At 35.6% G+C, this 15,666-nt stretch overlaps 1 protein-coding gene across 1 annotated transcript; it reads left to right on the top strand.

The window, feature by feature from the left end:
* The first annotated feature begins 11,513 nt into the window (after positions 1-11,513).
* LOC127087741 (flotillin-like protein 1) lies at positions 11,514-13,468 on the top strand. Its single transcript, XM_051028672.1, has 2 exons — positions 11,514-12,652; positions 12,822-13,468. Exons 1-2 carry the CDS (start codon positions 11,726-11,728, stop codon positions 13,329-13,331), a joined length of 1,437 nt encoding a protein of 478 aa, XP_050884629.1. The 5' UTR covers positions 11,514-11,725; the 3' UTR covers positions 13,332-13,468.
* Positions 13,469-15,666: the final 2,198 nt, after the last annotated feature.

Raw genomic sequence — 15,666 nt, 5'->3', positions numbered from 1 at the left:
TTAAATTCAGCTTTGAATATATGTATTAGAATAATTTACTCTTACACTCATTTCTATACAAAATACTTATACTAAATACTATTTGTCATATTTATATTATAAACAATATTTTTTTTAATTTTTTATAAATAAAAAAAAATTAATATTACTTTTATACATAAATATAAATTTTTTATTAATAAAAAAAATTTAAATATTATTTTTATAACATAAATATAAAATCTGCCATTAACCAATTTTATTATTATATTAACCACAAATAATATAGGTTATTAACCATATATTTTACTTATAATTCATTAACCAAGTTTACTATTTCGTTAACCAATAAATTACATCACATTAACCAAATTTTGACATTAAAATATGAAATATAATAATCAGTTTTTACAATCTATTTAGGGTCAATGTTAGGGTTAGACTGACTTTGATCAACTGTTTGACCAAAAAGTCAACACTTGACCAAAAGTCAATTGTAGATCAAACTTAGATTTTTTTTGTGTAATTTTGATTTAGACTCTCTGTGTCATATGATTTGATGTCTATCTAATGGAAATGGCTTCTCTTTTTTAAAATGAACTGTAACTTATGCTTCAAGTAATCATGTTTTCCCTCCATAATTTGGATTTGAAAACATTGAATTTGCCTTGAATATAAACTTGAATGAATCTTGGATTTGAATTGCCTTGAATGACCTCCTCTTGATCCTAGCCCCTTGGCTAAAAACCATGCAAATAATCCCATAATAGTCAATAGTAATCACTAAGTAGGCTTTATATGAAAAATGATCAACAAAGGTAAATCTTGACAATGACTTCCAAAATCAATTTTCCATAGTGCAATCCAAAGACCATGGTCGAAAAGTTAGGGTTTCACAAGAGTTTGTCCACAAGGAATGAGTCAAACACCATTGTTGTGCCAAAATAGTCAAAACATAACATAAGCTTGATCCACTAGCTTTGATCAATAACTTTGCATCATAAATAGCAAGCCCCTTTGAATCAATGATGTTATTCAAAATATGCGATTGTAAATGAATGTCTTATGATGGATGATTGGGGCATGTGAAAATGCAGCTGAAATGAGCCATGGGCCAGATGAAAAGTGAAAAAAGTAGGGCAAATTTTAGGGTATGACAGGATCGGCTATAGGTAACCATGATCGAACCACGCAATCCCAATTGGGTATGAGATTCGGTTCCTAAGCGATACCGACTTTCACCATAAATTCTGTGATGGCGATGAGACAACAAATGAAGGAAAGTAACCATGAGATAGTTAACCTGCTTACCCAACAAATGGGTACTATATTTAACCCTTTAATTCAAAATACGAATCATAGTTATCAAAAATTGGCGAATCAAATGACTCAAATTGCCGATATCTTTCGCGCCCCTCAGGCGCAAGTTCAACCAATGGTACAACCTCGGGTGGCTAGTCCGATTCTAAATAAGGGAATAACCCTTTAAGAAAACACAGTTAATCAGGGCCAACAATTTGTGCCCCATGTAGTCGAACAAGAGATGCATTGAGAAGTTGATCACCTGACATTTTTAGTGGTTAATCGAAACTAGGACGCCAATGTCACACCCTAAAATTTGCCCTCCCCTTTCAGTTTTCTTCTGACTTTTGTTATTGATTCATCTGCATCCTCTTAGTTAACTAGGTCATTCATTCATAATTGCACATATTTTCCTTTTAAAACATCATTGATTCAAAGGTTTGTTATTTATGATGTAAACCATTGGATTTTGAATAATGCATGGGTAAGGGCTTCATGATACAATTGTTAATCAAGTCTACGGTTCACTATGCTACATCTTGATTGCTTGGACACCATAGGCTTGAGATTCATCTGGGAGAAACCCTAATTCTTGCTACAATCTTGGGATGGCATCATGGAATAGGTGATTGTGAAATGAATTTTTAAAACTTGACTTTTGGTGATCATGTTCCTATGAGGTGACATTTAATGATTACTAATGATTATTACTTGGTTCATATTATGGCATTCATACAAAGTCGGGTATAAGCTGGGTGGATATCAATTACAAAGAAGGTGATGAAGAAGGTATGGGAACTAATCTTCATGGGTAGGTCTATTTCACCAATCACAATCCTCCTTGATCCGTCAAACGCTCGCACCACTAGTTCACTTGGTTTCATGATAAGTCCTTCAAGAGTCAGTTTAGCTAAAGAGCCCTTGGGCATCACATTAAGGGAGGAACCAGTGTCCACTAAAACTCTGTAAAAAACTGTGTCCACACATTCAATGAAGATGTGGAGGGCCTTGTTCTGGTTTCTTCCCTCCATGGGGAGCTCTGTGTCATTGAACCCCAAACTCAAGCTAGTGGCTATATTGTTGACTACGCCTTTAAACTGGCAGACCGAAATTTCTTGGGGTACGTGAGTAGCCTTTAAAAACTTCACTAGAGCATCTTTATGGGCCTCTGAGCACATTAGTAGAGACAACATTGAAATCTTTGAGGATGTCTAATTGAGTTTCTCAACCACTCGGTAGTCACTTCTCTTGATGATTCGTAGGAATTCATCTACTTCACTGGTTGTTAGAGGGTCTTGCCTTGGCGGGGTATTATCAACTTGTTTGCCTTTGTTATGGACTGATGGTCCGCTATTCTCAATCGAATAGGGTGTTGGTGCAAAGATTCTACCGCTTCTTGTTACGCCGTCAGTTCTAGTGATTCTTATTATTGGGTCATTAAACTTGATTGGTTCTTCTTGTACCTTTTGGTCGTGGTTGTAGACGGGTGTGTCATACATCCAAGAGACTGCTTGGGTGTCGTTGTATGGAAACGATGTTGGGACTGTTATGATCATTGGAGTAACAGGGTTCGCTAAAAGAGTCAACTGAGAAAGTTTATATGGGATTTGCAAGGGAGGAACTTTGTCATATGGAATCTCAAGGGTTGAGACATCCTTGATGGTGGAGGGTTGATTAATTATGAGTTTTCCTTGGTTCATGAGAGTTTGAATGGAAGCCTTAAAAACTTCACATTGTTGTGGGTCCTTTAAACAGTATTCGCAGGTCTGAGCACAAACGGAGAGTGCGTCGATTCTCAATAAAAGATTCTTGATCTCCACAATAGGGGTCTTCAAATCATTTACTGATGTTATCACCTTCCTTCGGTTGTCCAATTCCACCATGTTTACATTTGTCTCATCATGAGGAGGCATAGGATTGTTATTTGCGTTTGGGCCATTAGGCGCGAACGTGATTACCTTGGAATCGATCAAATCCCGAACTTTATATTTCAGCGCTCTATAATTTTCAATAGAGTGCCCGAGAGCGCCATAATGGAACTCACAGCGGACATTTGCGTCATATCCGGGAGGAAGGACCGATGGTGGGGGTCCTAACTCTCTCAATTGTACAAGCGATCCTCTCTGAAGGTAAGGCAAAATGTGAATATATGGAATTGGTATTGGGTCAAACCTTCTCTTAGGTCTTCTTAATCGTTGTTGTTGCGGTAGATATTGTTATTGTTGACATTGTTGTTGCGGTTGATAACATTGTTGATTTTGTTGTGGCTGTTGACGTGGTTGATACTGCCGTTGTGGTTGTTGAACGGGAATAACAAGAGCTTGTTGTTGTTGTTGAGCAGGAGCCATAACGTCTACTTGTTGATAAGTAGGATTTCTTGTTCGGATGATGGCAGTGGCATTGGTCTTGCCTTCTCGTTTTTTACCGTAAGGAACAAAAGGCTTCTTCGATGCACCGGATGTACTGACAGAGTTTTGGATCTTGCCTATCTTAATCATATTTTCAATTCTTTCTCCAGCTAGGACTAAATCGGAAAAACCTGAAGAGGTGCTCCCCACCATTCTGTCAAGATACGGGCCTTGTAGGTTGCCCATAAACATGTATATTAGCTCCCTTTCTAGTAATTGGGGTTGTACCCTAACAGCTAATTACCTCCACCATTGTGCATACTCTTTGAAGGATTCCTCAGACCTTTGAGTTAGATTTTGCAACTGCGTGCGGTTAGGTGTTATATCAGTGTTGTATTGATAGTGCTTGAGGAATGCCTCAGCCATCTCCCTCCATGTGCGAGTTGCATATACCAATCCAAAGATGCTCCACTGAGGGAATATTTGAAAAAATGCATTAATAGTCGATCATCACTGGAATAAGCATCCATCTTTCGGAAGTATGCTCTAATGTGAGTCATAGGGTCACGATTTCCCTTATATTTTTCAAAGTCTGGGACTTCAAACTTTGCTGGAATGACGACCCCAGGCACTAGGCATATTTTTGCTGCGTCAAGACCCAAAAAAACCGGTGCTCTCAATTGCTTTGAGCTTCTCCTCGATAGCCTTTACCTTCTTCTCCACCTCATTGGTTGCCGGACCGAAAACGTCATACTGAGAGGCAGCCTTTAGGCTGAAGAAAATATCATGTTGATCGTCTATTTCAACAACATGAGGATGAAGATTGACGTGTGAAACACCATCGGGTGCATTTATGTTAATTGAAGGGTCAACTTGAGGAGGTGGACTCGGTGTCTCGACCGCTGGAGCGGTGGGAGGATTGGCAGCATTGGCACGTTGGTTCATATCCTCTTGCATTTTCGCCATAATTTCTTGATCTCTTGCGACCGCTTGGATAGTCTCCATTAATTTCTGCATCTGGGACCGTACCTGGGATACTTCTCCTGAAGTGCAACTTGGTTTTCTTGAAGTTGTTCCATGACAGCTTGCTGGTGTCCTCGTGTTTCGTACCGAAAAGTCAGCTTTGGAGAGTGGTTCTAGTCACAAAAAAGAGTGGATGGATGAGTTTTTATGTTTTTATGTTTTGAAAGATGCAAATGATGCATGAATGTTTTTGTTTTTATTTTTATGTTAAAGCAAAGCTCTTTTTATTTATTCATGTTTATTCATTGCAAGAACTAGTTGACGATTTACGTTCACAATCATAGATAAAGGAAAACACAATAGAGAAAATCACAAAGCTTTCATTTATCCTTTGAAGGGAAAACATATTGCAATACATGGAAGTTGCAAAGTACAAGTTGTGGAAACAAATAAACTAACTAGATATCAACCCTAAAAGTGACCCTTGAGACTTGCGGAGAGCCTCAATGTCGGTGATGAGTTCGACCATCGTCTTCTTGCAGAGTTTGACGAAGTGATAGACCTTCTCAAGAGTATTATCTGGGCACATGATCAGATCAGCCTCCTTCAAAATCTTTACGCATTGGCTAACAAAACACCATCCGATTACAAATAAAGTCAATCCAAATAGATAATTAAATAGGAACTACAAATTTAGTTCTCCTAATACATCAAAATTTGGTTTTCATTTTCTAAATCTTTACGCATTGGCTAACAAAACACCATCCGATTACAAATAATAATCCAATTGGCAATACCTTGGAAACAACTCTCAAAATCGAAGGAAAAAAAATGCCAAAGAAGAGATGGGGAATAATAATATCAGTTAGTAATTATTAATTATTAACAATTAACAAATTAGATTTTTGAAAAATTCAACTCATAATAACTTTCTTTTTATGTTTTGTGGAAACAAAATTAAATGAGTGAGACTCCAAAACTTACATATACTTTTTGATGGTTTAATAGATATTCATATATAAAATTAAAGAATATTAAATTATCTATTTGTTGCTTGGATACATATACATATTTGATGGTCTGAGTACATGTAAATATTTATGTAATTATTTGTATTCGTTAATAATTGTCAAGTTATTATTAATTATATCATTTTACTATTATTATTATTTTTTAGTATTGAACTATTATTATTATAATTACAACTATTCTTTTTTAAATATAAAACTATTTTTATATATTTAAAAGATGATAAAAACAAAATTTAATTATTTTTTAAAATTATAAATAATAATATTCATAACTATTCATAAATATACATGAATATCTTAAAATTTATGATTTTTTTATCTAGTAGAGTAGATCTGATGTGTATTATATATATATATATATATATATATATATATATATATATATATATATATATATATATATATATATATATATAATGGAATGAATTAGAGGTGTACATGAATCAGTTTGGATTAAATTTAATCAAAATTATAAATCCAACTCGTACGTGATATATCAGTTTGAGTGAGATAAAATAATTGTCCACATTGTCGTTGAGTCGGGTTGGATAAAATCATAAGTTTGTGGGTTGGATAGTGGGTTGGATTTGTCACACTCTTTCTTAATAAGTAATTTAAAATATTCCCGCTATTTTTTAAAACATCAAATATCATAAATATATATACAAAAATCAAGGTTACATTATAGGAATTTATAAGGTACTCACTGTTGGTGCAAAGGTAGAATAAAAGATGAATATTCTATTAAGAATGACGGCTACAAAACATGATTAAAAGTTACAATGATTGACACCCTATTTATAAGCCTCTAACAAACTTAAATATGAATCAAATCTAATATTTAAATCTAATATCTAACAAACTTAAATATGAATCAAATCTAATATTTAAATCTAATATCTAACAAACTTAAATATGAATTAAATCTAATAATTAAATCTAATACCATCCCTTAATTCATATTCCATCAAAACTTGTAACACCAATTCCATCCCTTAATCTGAGAAATTGATCAGTCTTGATAGCTTTCGTCAGAACATCTGCCAACTGCTTCTGAGTGCTGCAGTGTACAACTTCTAACACTCCCCTCTGAACTTGATGTCTCAGAAAATGATACTTGGTCTCAATGTGCTTGCTTCTCCCATGCAACACTGGGTTTCTGGCAAGATTGTTTGCAGACTTGTTGTCAATCATCAGCTTCAGAGGTTTGTTTACTTTAATCTTCAGATCCTGCAATAGATTCAGAATCCACACAGCTTGGCATGCAGTAACAGCAATCTTACAATTCTTCAGATCAAATCTCTTCAGAAGTTCTAATTCATACTTGAGCTGATGCAAAATAATACCTTTCTCAGAGTATCTGAACTCCATCCCTAGAAAGTATGTCATTTTGCCTAGATCAGTCATTTCGAATTCATTCATCAGAACTTTCTTGAACTTGGCTATCTCTTGTTCAGAACTTCCAGTCTTGTTTCTCTCTATAGCATCAAGTTCTTCTTTCATGGCCTTCAGCCAGAGCTTCTGCTTAAGAGCCTCTTCTGTACTTATGGGTTCAGAGTCTACTAACATGGCACACTGAATAACTTCTCCTTCAGAGTCTACTTCAGTGTCTTTCAGCATGTCAAATTCTGCATATCTTCTGGGGATGTTTCTGATTCTTTGTGGTCTCTGAACTTGTTCAGAGTCTTGAGCTTCAGAGTTTCTAGCTTCAGATGGTTGACTTCCTCCAGAGCTTTGACCATCTTCAGGGTCTGGCATATTTCCAGAGTCTGAATTGCCACCAGAATCTGGATTACCATCAGAGTCTGGGTCATCAGAGTCTGGATCATCAGAGTCACCTTCATCTTCTGAGTCTTCTCCAGAGTCAGAATCACTATCAGAATCAGAATCAATATCAGAGTTTACTCCAGCCTCAGAAATTCTGAACTCTGACCTTTCTTCAGAGGTTCTAACATCAGAGTCAGATTGAGACTTATCCCAATTCCAAACTTCTGATTCCTTCACAATCACATCTCTGCTGAATTCAATTTTATTGGTTTCTGGACAATAGAGCTTGTATGCACCTGTACTGTGGTACCCTATCAGAATCATCACTTTGCTTCTATCATCCAGCTTCTGTCTTCTGGCTTCTGGAACATGTTTATAGCAAACAGAACCAAACACCTTCAGATGACTAACACTTTGCTTATCTCCAGTCCACTTCTGTATTGGAACTATTTCCTTCAACTTCTTCGTAGGACATCGGTTGAGTACATATGTTGCGGTGGCAACAGCTTCTCCCCAGAGCTTCTGAGGAAGCTTCTTCTCCTTTAGCATGCTTCTCACCATATCAAGCAAAGTTCGGTTTCTTCTTTCAGCAAGACCATTGTGTTGAGGGGTATAAGGAGCAGTAACCTCATGCTCAATTCCATTCTCCTCACAGAACTTCTGGAACTCTTTGGAGTTATACTCACCTCCACCGTCAGTTCTAAGAATCTTCAGCTTTTGACCACTCTGATTCTCAGCCTTCATTCTGAACTTCTTGAATTCATCAAACACCTCGTGTTTGAACTTAATAAGGGATACCCATGTCATTCTTGTGAATTCATCAACAAATAACACAAAGTATTTATTCCCTCCCATCGATGCTACTGGAAATGGACCACACACATCAGAATGTACAACTCCCAAGGCATGTTTTGCTCTTGGAGCAGTTTCTGACGCAAATGGCAATCGTGGTTGTTTTCCTTCCATACAAACTTTGCATGACTTTTCAGGCTTCTTAATTGCAGGAATTCCATGTACCAACTTCTTTGAATTCAGATGTTTTAAGCTTCTGAAATTCAAATGACCAAATCTTCTGTGCCACAGCTCACTCTCCTTCTCAGCACTTGTTGCACTAAGACATTCTGAGTCTGCAGTTCTGACATTCACCTTGAATGTTCTATTCCTTCCCTGTTCTGACTCCATAATCAACTTCTGATTACAGTCGTATAGCTTCAGAAGATTGTCCTTCATGGTAACTGAGAAACCTTTCTCAATTAATTGTCCCACACTCATCAGATTGCTTCTGATGCCAGGTACATACCACACGTTCTGAATCAATGTTGTTTTCCCATTGTTCAGAGTCACTCTGACATTTCCCATACCTTCTGCATTAAGATATTTGTCATCAGCACATCTGATCTTTGTCCTCTTTTCAGAGTCAAAGTCAACCAGCCATTTCTTGTTTCCAGTAAGATGATTTGAACAACCAGTGTCCATATACCACCAGTCTATCAGATCCATATCATCAGATTCAGAGGCCATCAATAGCACAGATTCGTCATCAGAACTTCTGGCTATATTTGCTTCTTCTGATTTTCTCTCCTTGTTTGACCAACAGTCTCTAGCAAAGTGACCAAACTTCTTACAGCAGTAACATTGGATTTTCTTCTTGTCATACTTCTCTTTTCCCTTCTGAGCATTTTTTGTCTATCAGAGGTTGAGCTTTCTGACTTCTGACCACCATCAGATCTTCTCCTGGCTTCTGACTGCTTCTGATACCTCCTATCAGAAGTTGCTTTCAGAGCCTGCTGCTCTACTTCCCTTTCAGAAGTTCTCTCAGTCAAACGCAACTCTTGCGCTTCTAGACTGCTCTGCAGCTCTTCAATTCTCATGGTGCTCAGATCTTTGGAATGTTCTATTGCTACCACAATGTAATCAAATTGAGAGGTAAGGGATCTCAATACCTTCTCCATGATTGTTTCTTCAGAAAGAGTTTCTCCACACGCTTTCATCTCATTAGTGATCAGAATCACTCTGGAGATGTATTCAGAAACTTTCTCATTATTCTTCATGTTGAGATTCTCATATTGCTTTCTCAAGGACTGAAGCTTCACCTTCTTCACTGATGCGTCACCACCATAACATCTAACCAGTGTGTCCCACGCAGCCTTTGCTGTCGTTGAATCTGCAATCTTCTCAAACATATTTACATCAACACATTGATGAATGAAGAACAATGCTTTCTGATCCTTCTTCGTTACTTCCTTCTGCGTGTTTTTCTGTTCATCCGTCGCATCTGCTGCTACCGGAACATAACCATCAGTTACAAGATCTAGAACATCTTGAGCACCGAACAGTACACGCATTTGGATCATCCAACGATTCCAGTTTTTACCGTCAAATACTGGAAGTTTGGTGTTCATGTTGCCGTTTCCGTTCATCTTTCTACCTTGCACAATACACTCAGATTTCTCACACAGTGTTTCCCAACCCACAGAATTAAAATTCTGATCAGATTTTGTTCAAGATTCAACACGAATCTAAGAATCAAAACCAAACACACAAGACCTCACGTTCACTCGTGTTTCCCGTGTTTCCCAATGAATCCGAACCGGAGCTCTAGATACCAATTGTTGGTGCAAAGGTAGAATAAAAGATGAATATTCTATTAAGAATGACGGCTACAAAACATGATTAAAAGTTACAATGATTGACACCCTATTTATAAGCCTCTAACAAACTTAAATATGAATCAAATCTAATATTTAAATCTAATATCTAACAAACTTAAATATGAATCAAGTCTAATATTTAAATCTAATATCTAACAAACTTAAATATGAATTAAATCTAATAATTAAATCTAATACTCACAACTTACGAGAATTAACATCAAAATAATCAAAGTACACTATTCTAAATAAATTATAATTATTATTTATAAAATAAAAGATATTTAAAAAAATGATTTAATTGAAATACACTGACATTGTAAAAGGATTTTACAATGTCAGTTAATCATAGCCGTTGGATATTGAAACAAGTTTGACTTTTATTTTAAAAATCTATAAAGTAATGCAAACGGGTGATGATGATGAATCAATAGTGTAGAATTTTTTACATTGACAATACATAGTAATTAATCTCTTAAAAAATTTGTAATTGAAGCAACCAAAATTAAAGACATTAAAATTATCCCTCATTATATTATAAAAAAATAGCTAAAATATAATCACTCAATAATCAATGAATTTTGTGGATTGAATTTAGATTTACCCATAACTTAATTATTTTGAATAATTTTTCATTTTAAAAACCGTATTTATCCAATGACCCGACCTAATCTATTTTTTTTGGGATAGATTTGTGTGGGTTTTAGGTTTGTTAGGCTTACCCAATTCATATACTACCCTAAAACTATAACATACCGTGCCATTCATATCCATTTTCATATCACTAGTCAGTACATATTTTAAAGTTAAAATATAATTTAAAAAATAATTACAGAAGATTATCTATTTCCGACGTCTTTGTGTAATTGAAATTAAGTCTATAATCTTATAATTTCATTGATAGGATTTCTTTTTTATACACTTATTATATTATCGAACGAACAGCTTATTTTTAATCAAATAATTAATTCAACATTTTAAATAGAAATAAATGAATAATTGCAGATTTGGATATATGTTTCAGCATATCAAATATTTATACTAAATTATATCATATATATTATAGAATTAGATGGAATTTATTTTATTTGGATTACTTTCATTTCATGTTCCTTAATTTATTTCAAAACCAATCAAGTTCATATTAGAAAAAAAAAGTTAAATTGAATTTTATAAAATAAATGAATTTAATTTTGAAATTAAATCAAGTTGATGATTAACCATGTATCAGGTGATTACAAAAACCTTTATAACCAGCAAAGTACACATATTTAGTGAATCATTTAAAGGATCTTGTTAGCCATTGTTTTAAGGCATCATGTAAGAATTTCTAATAAAATATTTATTAAAAATAACGTATTTTGATTTTAATGTATTGAACATACCATTCTAATTGCCAAACAGTTATTTGTTTCCGAAAATAAATCAAATAAGATCCGTATAAGTTTTAATAACTAGGCGCCCATAATTTCATGCTACTTTTTCGCCAAAAAAAACTAGCATTCACGCTTTTAACTCTTCCGCTGCATTTTCTTTGATCGCGTTTAATTAGTCTAATACTAACAAACTATCTCTATATATAAATGTAAACCCTAATTCTACTGACGAACAAGAACACACTCACTTTTTCTTTCAATTTTCTTCTTCTTATTCTAGGGTTTTGAAATCAATCAAAATCAACAATATGTACCGGGTAGCAAAAGCATCAGAATACCTTGTGATAACCGGAGTCGGAATCCAAGACATTAAGCTTGCAAAGAAAGCATGGATTCTTCCCGGACAAACCTACACCGTCTTCGACCTTTCTCCGGTGAACTACACCTTCGAAGTTCAAGCAATGAGCGCCGAGAAGCTCCCTTTTGTTCTCCCCGCTGTCTTCACAATCGGTCCTCGTGCCGACGATGACGAAAGTCTCCTCAAATACGCCAAACTGATTTCACCACATGATAAGCTTTCCAATCACGTTAACGAACTCGTTCAAGGAATCATCGAAGGCGAGACGCGCGTTCTTGCTGCTTCGATGACGATGGAAGATGTTTTCAGAGGAACAAAAGAGTTTAAACAAGAAGTGTTCGAGAAAGTTCAACTTGAACTTAACCAATTCGGATTATTGATTTACAATGCAAATGTTAAACAATTGGTTGACGTTCCAGGTCATGAGTATTTCTCATATTTAGGGCAAAAGACGCAAATGGAAGCGGCGAATCAAGCTAAGGTTGACGTGGCGGAAGCTAGGATGAAAGGTGAGATTGGTTCGAAATTGAGGGAAGGACAAACGATGCAGAATGCGGCGAAAATTGATGCAGAGACGAAGGTTATTGCCATGCAGAGAAGTGGAGAGGGTGAAAAGGAAGGAATTAAAGTGAGGAGTGAAGTGAAGGTTTTTGAGAATGAGAGAGAAGCTGAAGTGGCTCAGGCTAATTCTGAGTTGGCTAAAAAGAAAGCGGCTTGGACTAAGGCGGCTCAAGTGGCTGAAGTTGAAGCTGCTAAAGCTGTGGCTCTTAGGGAAGCTGAGTTGCAAGGTGAGGTGGAGAAGATGAATGCTTTGACAACTACTGAGAAGCTTAAAGCTGAGTTTCTAAGCAAAGCAAGTGTTCAATATGAAACCAAGGTTAGTTTACTCCATTCTAATTATATGTATATAAAGTTATAACTCATGGTTCTTTTATTACTATTCAATGGCGCTACATGGTGTTGCCTTTTATGACCCTATAATGTTTAACAGATTCTAATTTAGTGTGTCATCATAAAATTATATTATTTGGTGATTGAAATTGTAGGTACAAGAAGCAAACTGGGAGCTGTACAAGAAACAAAAAGAGGCAGAAGCAATTCTATATGAGAAGAAGATGGAGGCAGAAGCACAGATAGCATTGACAGACGCAACATTTTATGCTAGAAAGCAAGCAGCTGAAGCAGATCTATATGCAAAGCAGAAGGAAGCAGAGGGGATTGTGACACTTGGGCAATCTCAAGGAGTGTATATAAGTACACTTCTGACTGCCCTTGGAGGCAACTACACAGCTCTAAGGGACTATTTGATGATAAATGGTGGCATGTTTCAGGAGATTGCAAAGATTAATGCTGAGGCAATTCGTGGACTTGAGCCGAAGATTAGTATATGGAGCAATGGTGGTGATAATAATGGAGGAATAACAGAAGGTGGGATGGGTATGAAAGATCTTGCTGGTGTGTACAAGATGTTGCCACCTCTGTTTAAGACTGTTCATGAGCAAACAGGAATGTTGCCTCCTTCTTGGATGGGAGCCTTACCTGACAAAAGCTCTTAATTAGCAGGATGCAAGTATTAGGTTTAAGTAGTACCTTTTATTGATTTACTAATCTAGCAGTAGTACCATTTATTGTCTTTTATTAGTTTAATGTTCAAAATCTTATACTATATGCTGATTTAATGTTCATTTTTACATGCTGGGTATTATCTTATTAGTTTTAGGTTCAAAATCTTATATTACATACCAATTTAAACTAGTACATTTTTACAGGCTTGTCATTTAAAAACAAAACTCCCAACAAGAACAACATCACACCATGCTTTTTTTTTTTACTTTTAAAAATACTTTAATATCAACACACAAGAGAGGAGAAATCGGACATATGTGAGTAACAAATTACAACACAATGGAGTCACTAAACCAATTCCTATTTGGATCAGGAACAATTGAGTCATCTTGTTTCTTTGTTGTCGTGATGTTGCTTGTGAAGCAATGTCAATGGCGAAAATTCATTTTCATTTGAGTTCTTTCATGCATTAGCCATGATAAAACATGGTGGATCAAAGAACACTGAAAACGAAATGTATCACGGAATCTCAACCAAAGCAATAGATTATAACAAACAACCAAGTATTGAGTATTGTGAATTTAGAATATAAATAACTAATTCACAACTGAATCATAAAATTTCTGAGTAGGCTTCAAGGAGTGGTCAAAAAAGTCCGATTCAGAGAGAAAAACTAGTAAGCTTTCAGAAAGGCTATTTAAAATTGAAGAGTATGTATTCTAACTGTAGAAAATGCATAACAGAAGGAAATGATGTCAAAACCAATGGGGTAAAACACGATAGTTCCCAACAATGACATATTGCAATGCTTAGTTCATTGATAGTTCCCAACAAAGACATATTGCAATGCTTAGCTCATAGGTACTATATTTATGTATCAATAGTTTATTAAAATATTAGTTTATTATGTTATTTAGGTTTGTAACTAATTTGTTTGAGCTTGTTTTAGGAATATTTAGTTGAGTTAGCAGAGAATGCTTAAATCTTAACAATATGCTGTAAGTGATTTTTAGCTCTATTAAATATTTGCAATCCTTGTAATTTTTTAAAGTATCATCCAAACAAATAGAGCATTTTTTTCCTCTTTGTACTCTAAATTAACTATGGTATCAAGAACAAATTAATTTAGAGAAAAATCTGAGTGAAACGCAACGGGATTTGAGAGAAAACAACAATAATCGTAGATCAATAGAAATTTTCAACGAGAATTTTGTGCAAATTGTAATTCCTCGTTTTGATGGATAATATCTTGAGGTCCAAGAAGTGTTGGCAAGTTGTTGACTCCGTATTTATAGAGTCTACGAAGGAAGCAACTCAAACATATGCGCAGAAGGTAGAACTAAAGGCACTGAAACTTAAGGATAAGCCAATAAATTCTTGTTTCAGGTTATAGATCGAGCAACTTTAGAGATGATTCTCATCAAAGAATCTCCAAACAGGTTTGGGACTTAATAAAGAAGAAATTTCAAGGATATGCTAGGTCAGACGAGTGCAGCTTCAAGCCATGCACACTGAATTTGAGACTTTACGTATAAATTCATGAGTCTGTCACATATTTCTTTGGAAGAACGATGATCATTGCAAACACAATGAAGATTCATGGAGACAAGATGGAGAGAAATATCAAAGAGATCCATATTTTCACAGAGACATTTGATCATTGCATTCTTTACTTCGTAAGGGAGTCCTGATCCTATCTTCATGGGTCTGGTGGATTTATCATCAAGCTAAAGGACTTTGAAATCACCATTTGGGATTTTTATGACTTCGTCTTCACGCCTATCAAGATCGGCCATATTGACTCCCCCAGACATTCTTTTGGCACTGACGGGGTGGTGAGGAAATTTTTAAGCATAACTTCACGGATGAGCCTTGACGCTTTCAAGTCGGCGTTAAGTCTGAACGATTTCCTAGGGTTTTTGTAATATGTTACTTTAAGGTAGATTGGGGAAGCCATAACATCGAGTTTTTTCAAGGATGTCGCTGAAAGCACTCTTACATGGAACCACCAAGAAATGAAGAGTTAACTTCCTTTCACTTTCTTCTTCTCCAAATGATAATGGTAAACTCGTCATTCCGCAATAGTGAGTTATGGAATCATTGAAAGCCAAAAGACCTCTCCAAACACATGACTCAGATCCAGCTAGCGGAGTCCTATTTGCTCGAGCAAGTCAGTGTAGAGGACATTACGCAAACTCCTATCATCCACGAGGAATCTTGCTAATATGTGATACACAATGGTAACTCTACGATCCACCTCAAAATCCTAGCATCGATATGTCTTTAATTTGTGGTATGGTATTCGTCGTTGCTTGGATATGCTCT

This window comes from Lathyrus oleraceus, chromosome 5 (genome assembly GCF_024323335.1).
Source record: "Lathyrus oleraceus cultivar Zhongwan6 chromosome 5, CAAS_Psat_ZW6_1.0, whole genome shotgun sequence".
Classification (NCBI taxonomy): Eukaryota; Viridiplantae; Streptophyta; class Magnoliopsida; order Fabales; family Fabaceae; genus Lathyrus; species Lathyrus oleraceus.
The sequence above is the reverse complement of the archived record's forward strand: the minus strand, read 5'-3'. Positions and strand labels throughout refer to the sequence as shown.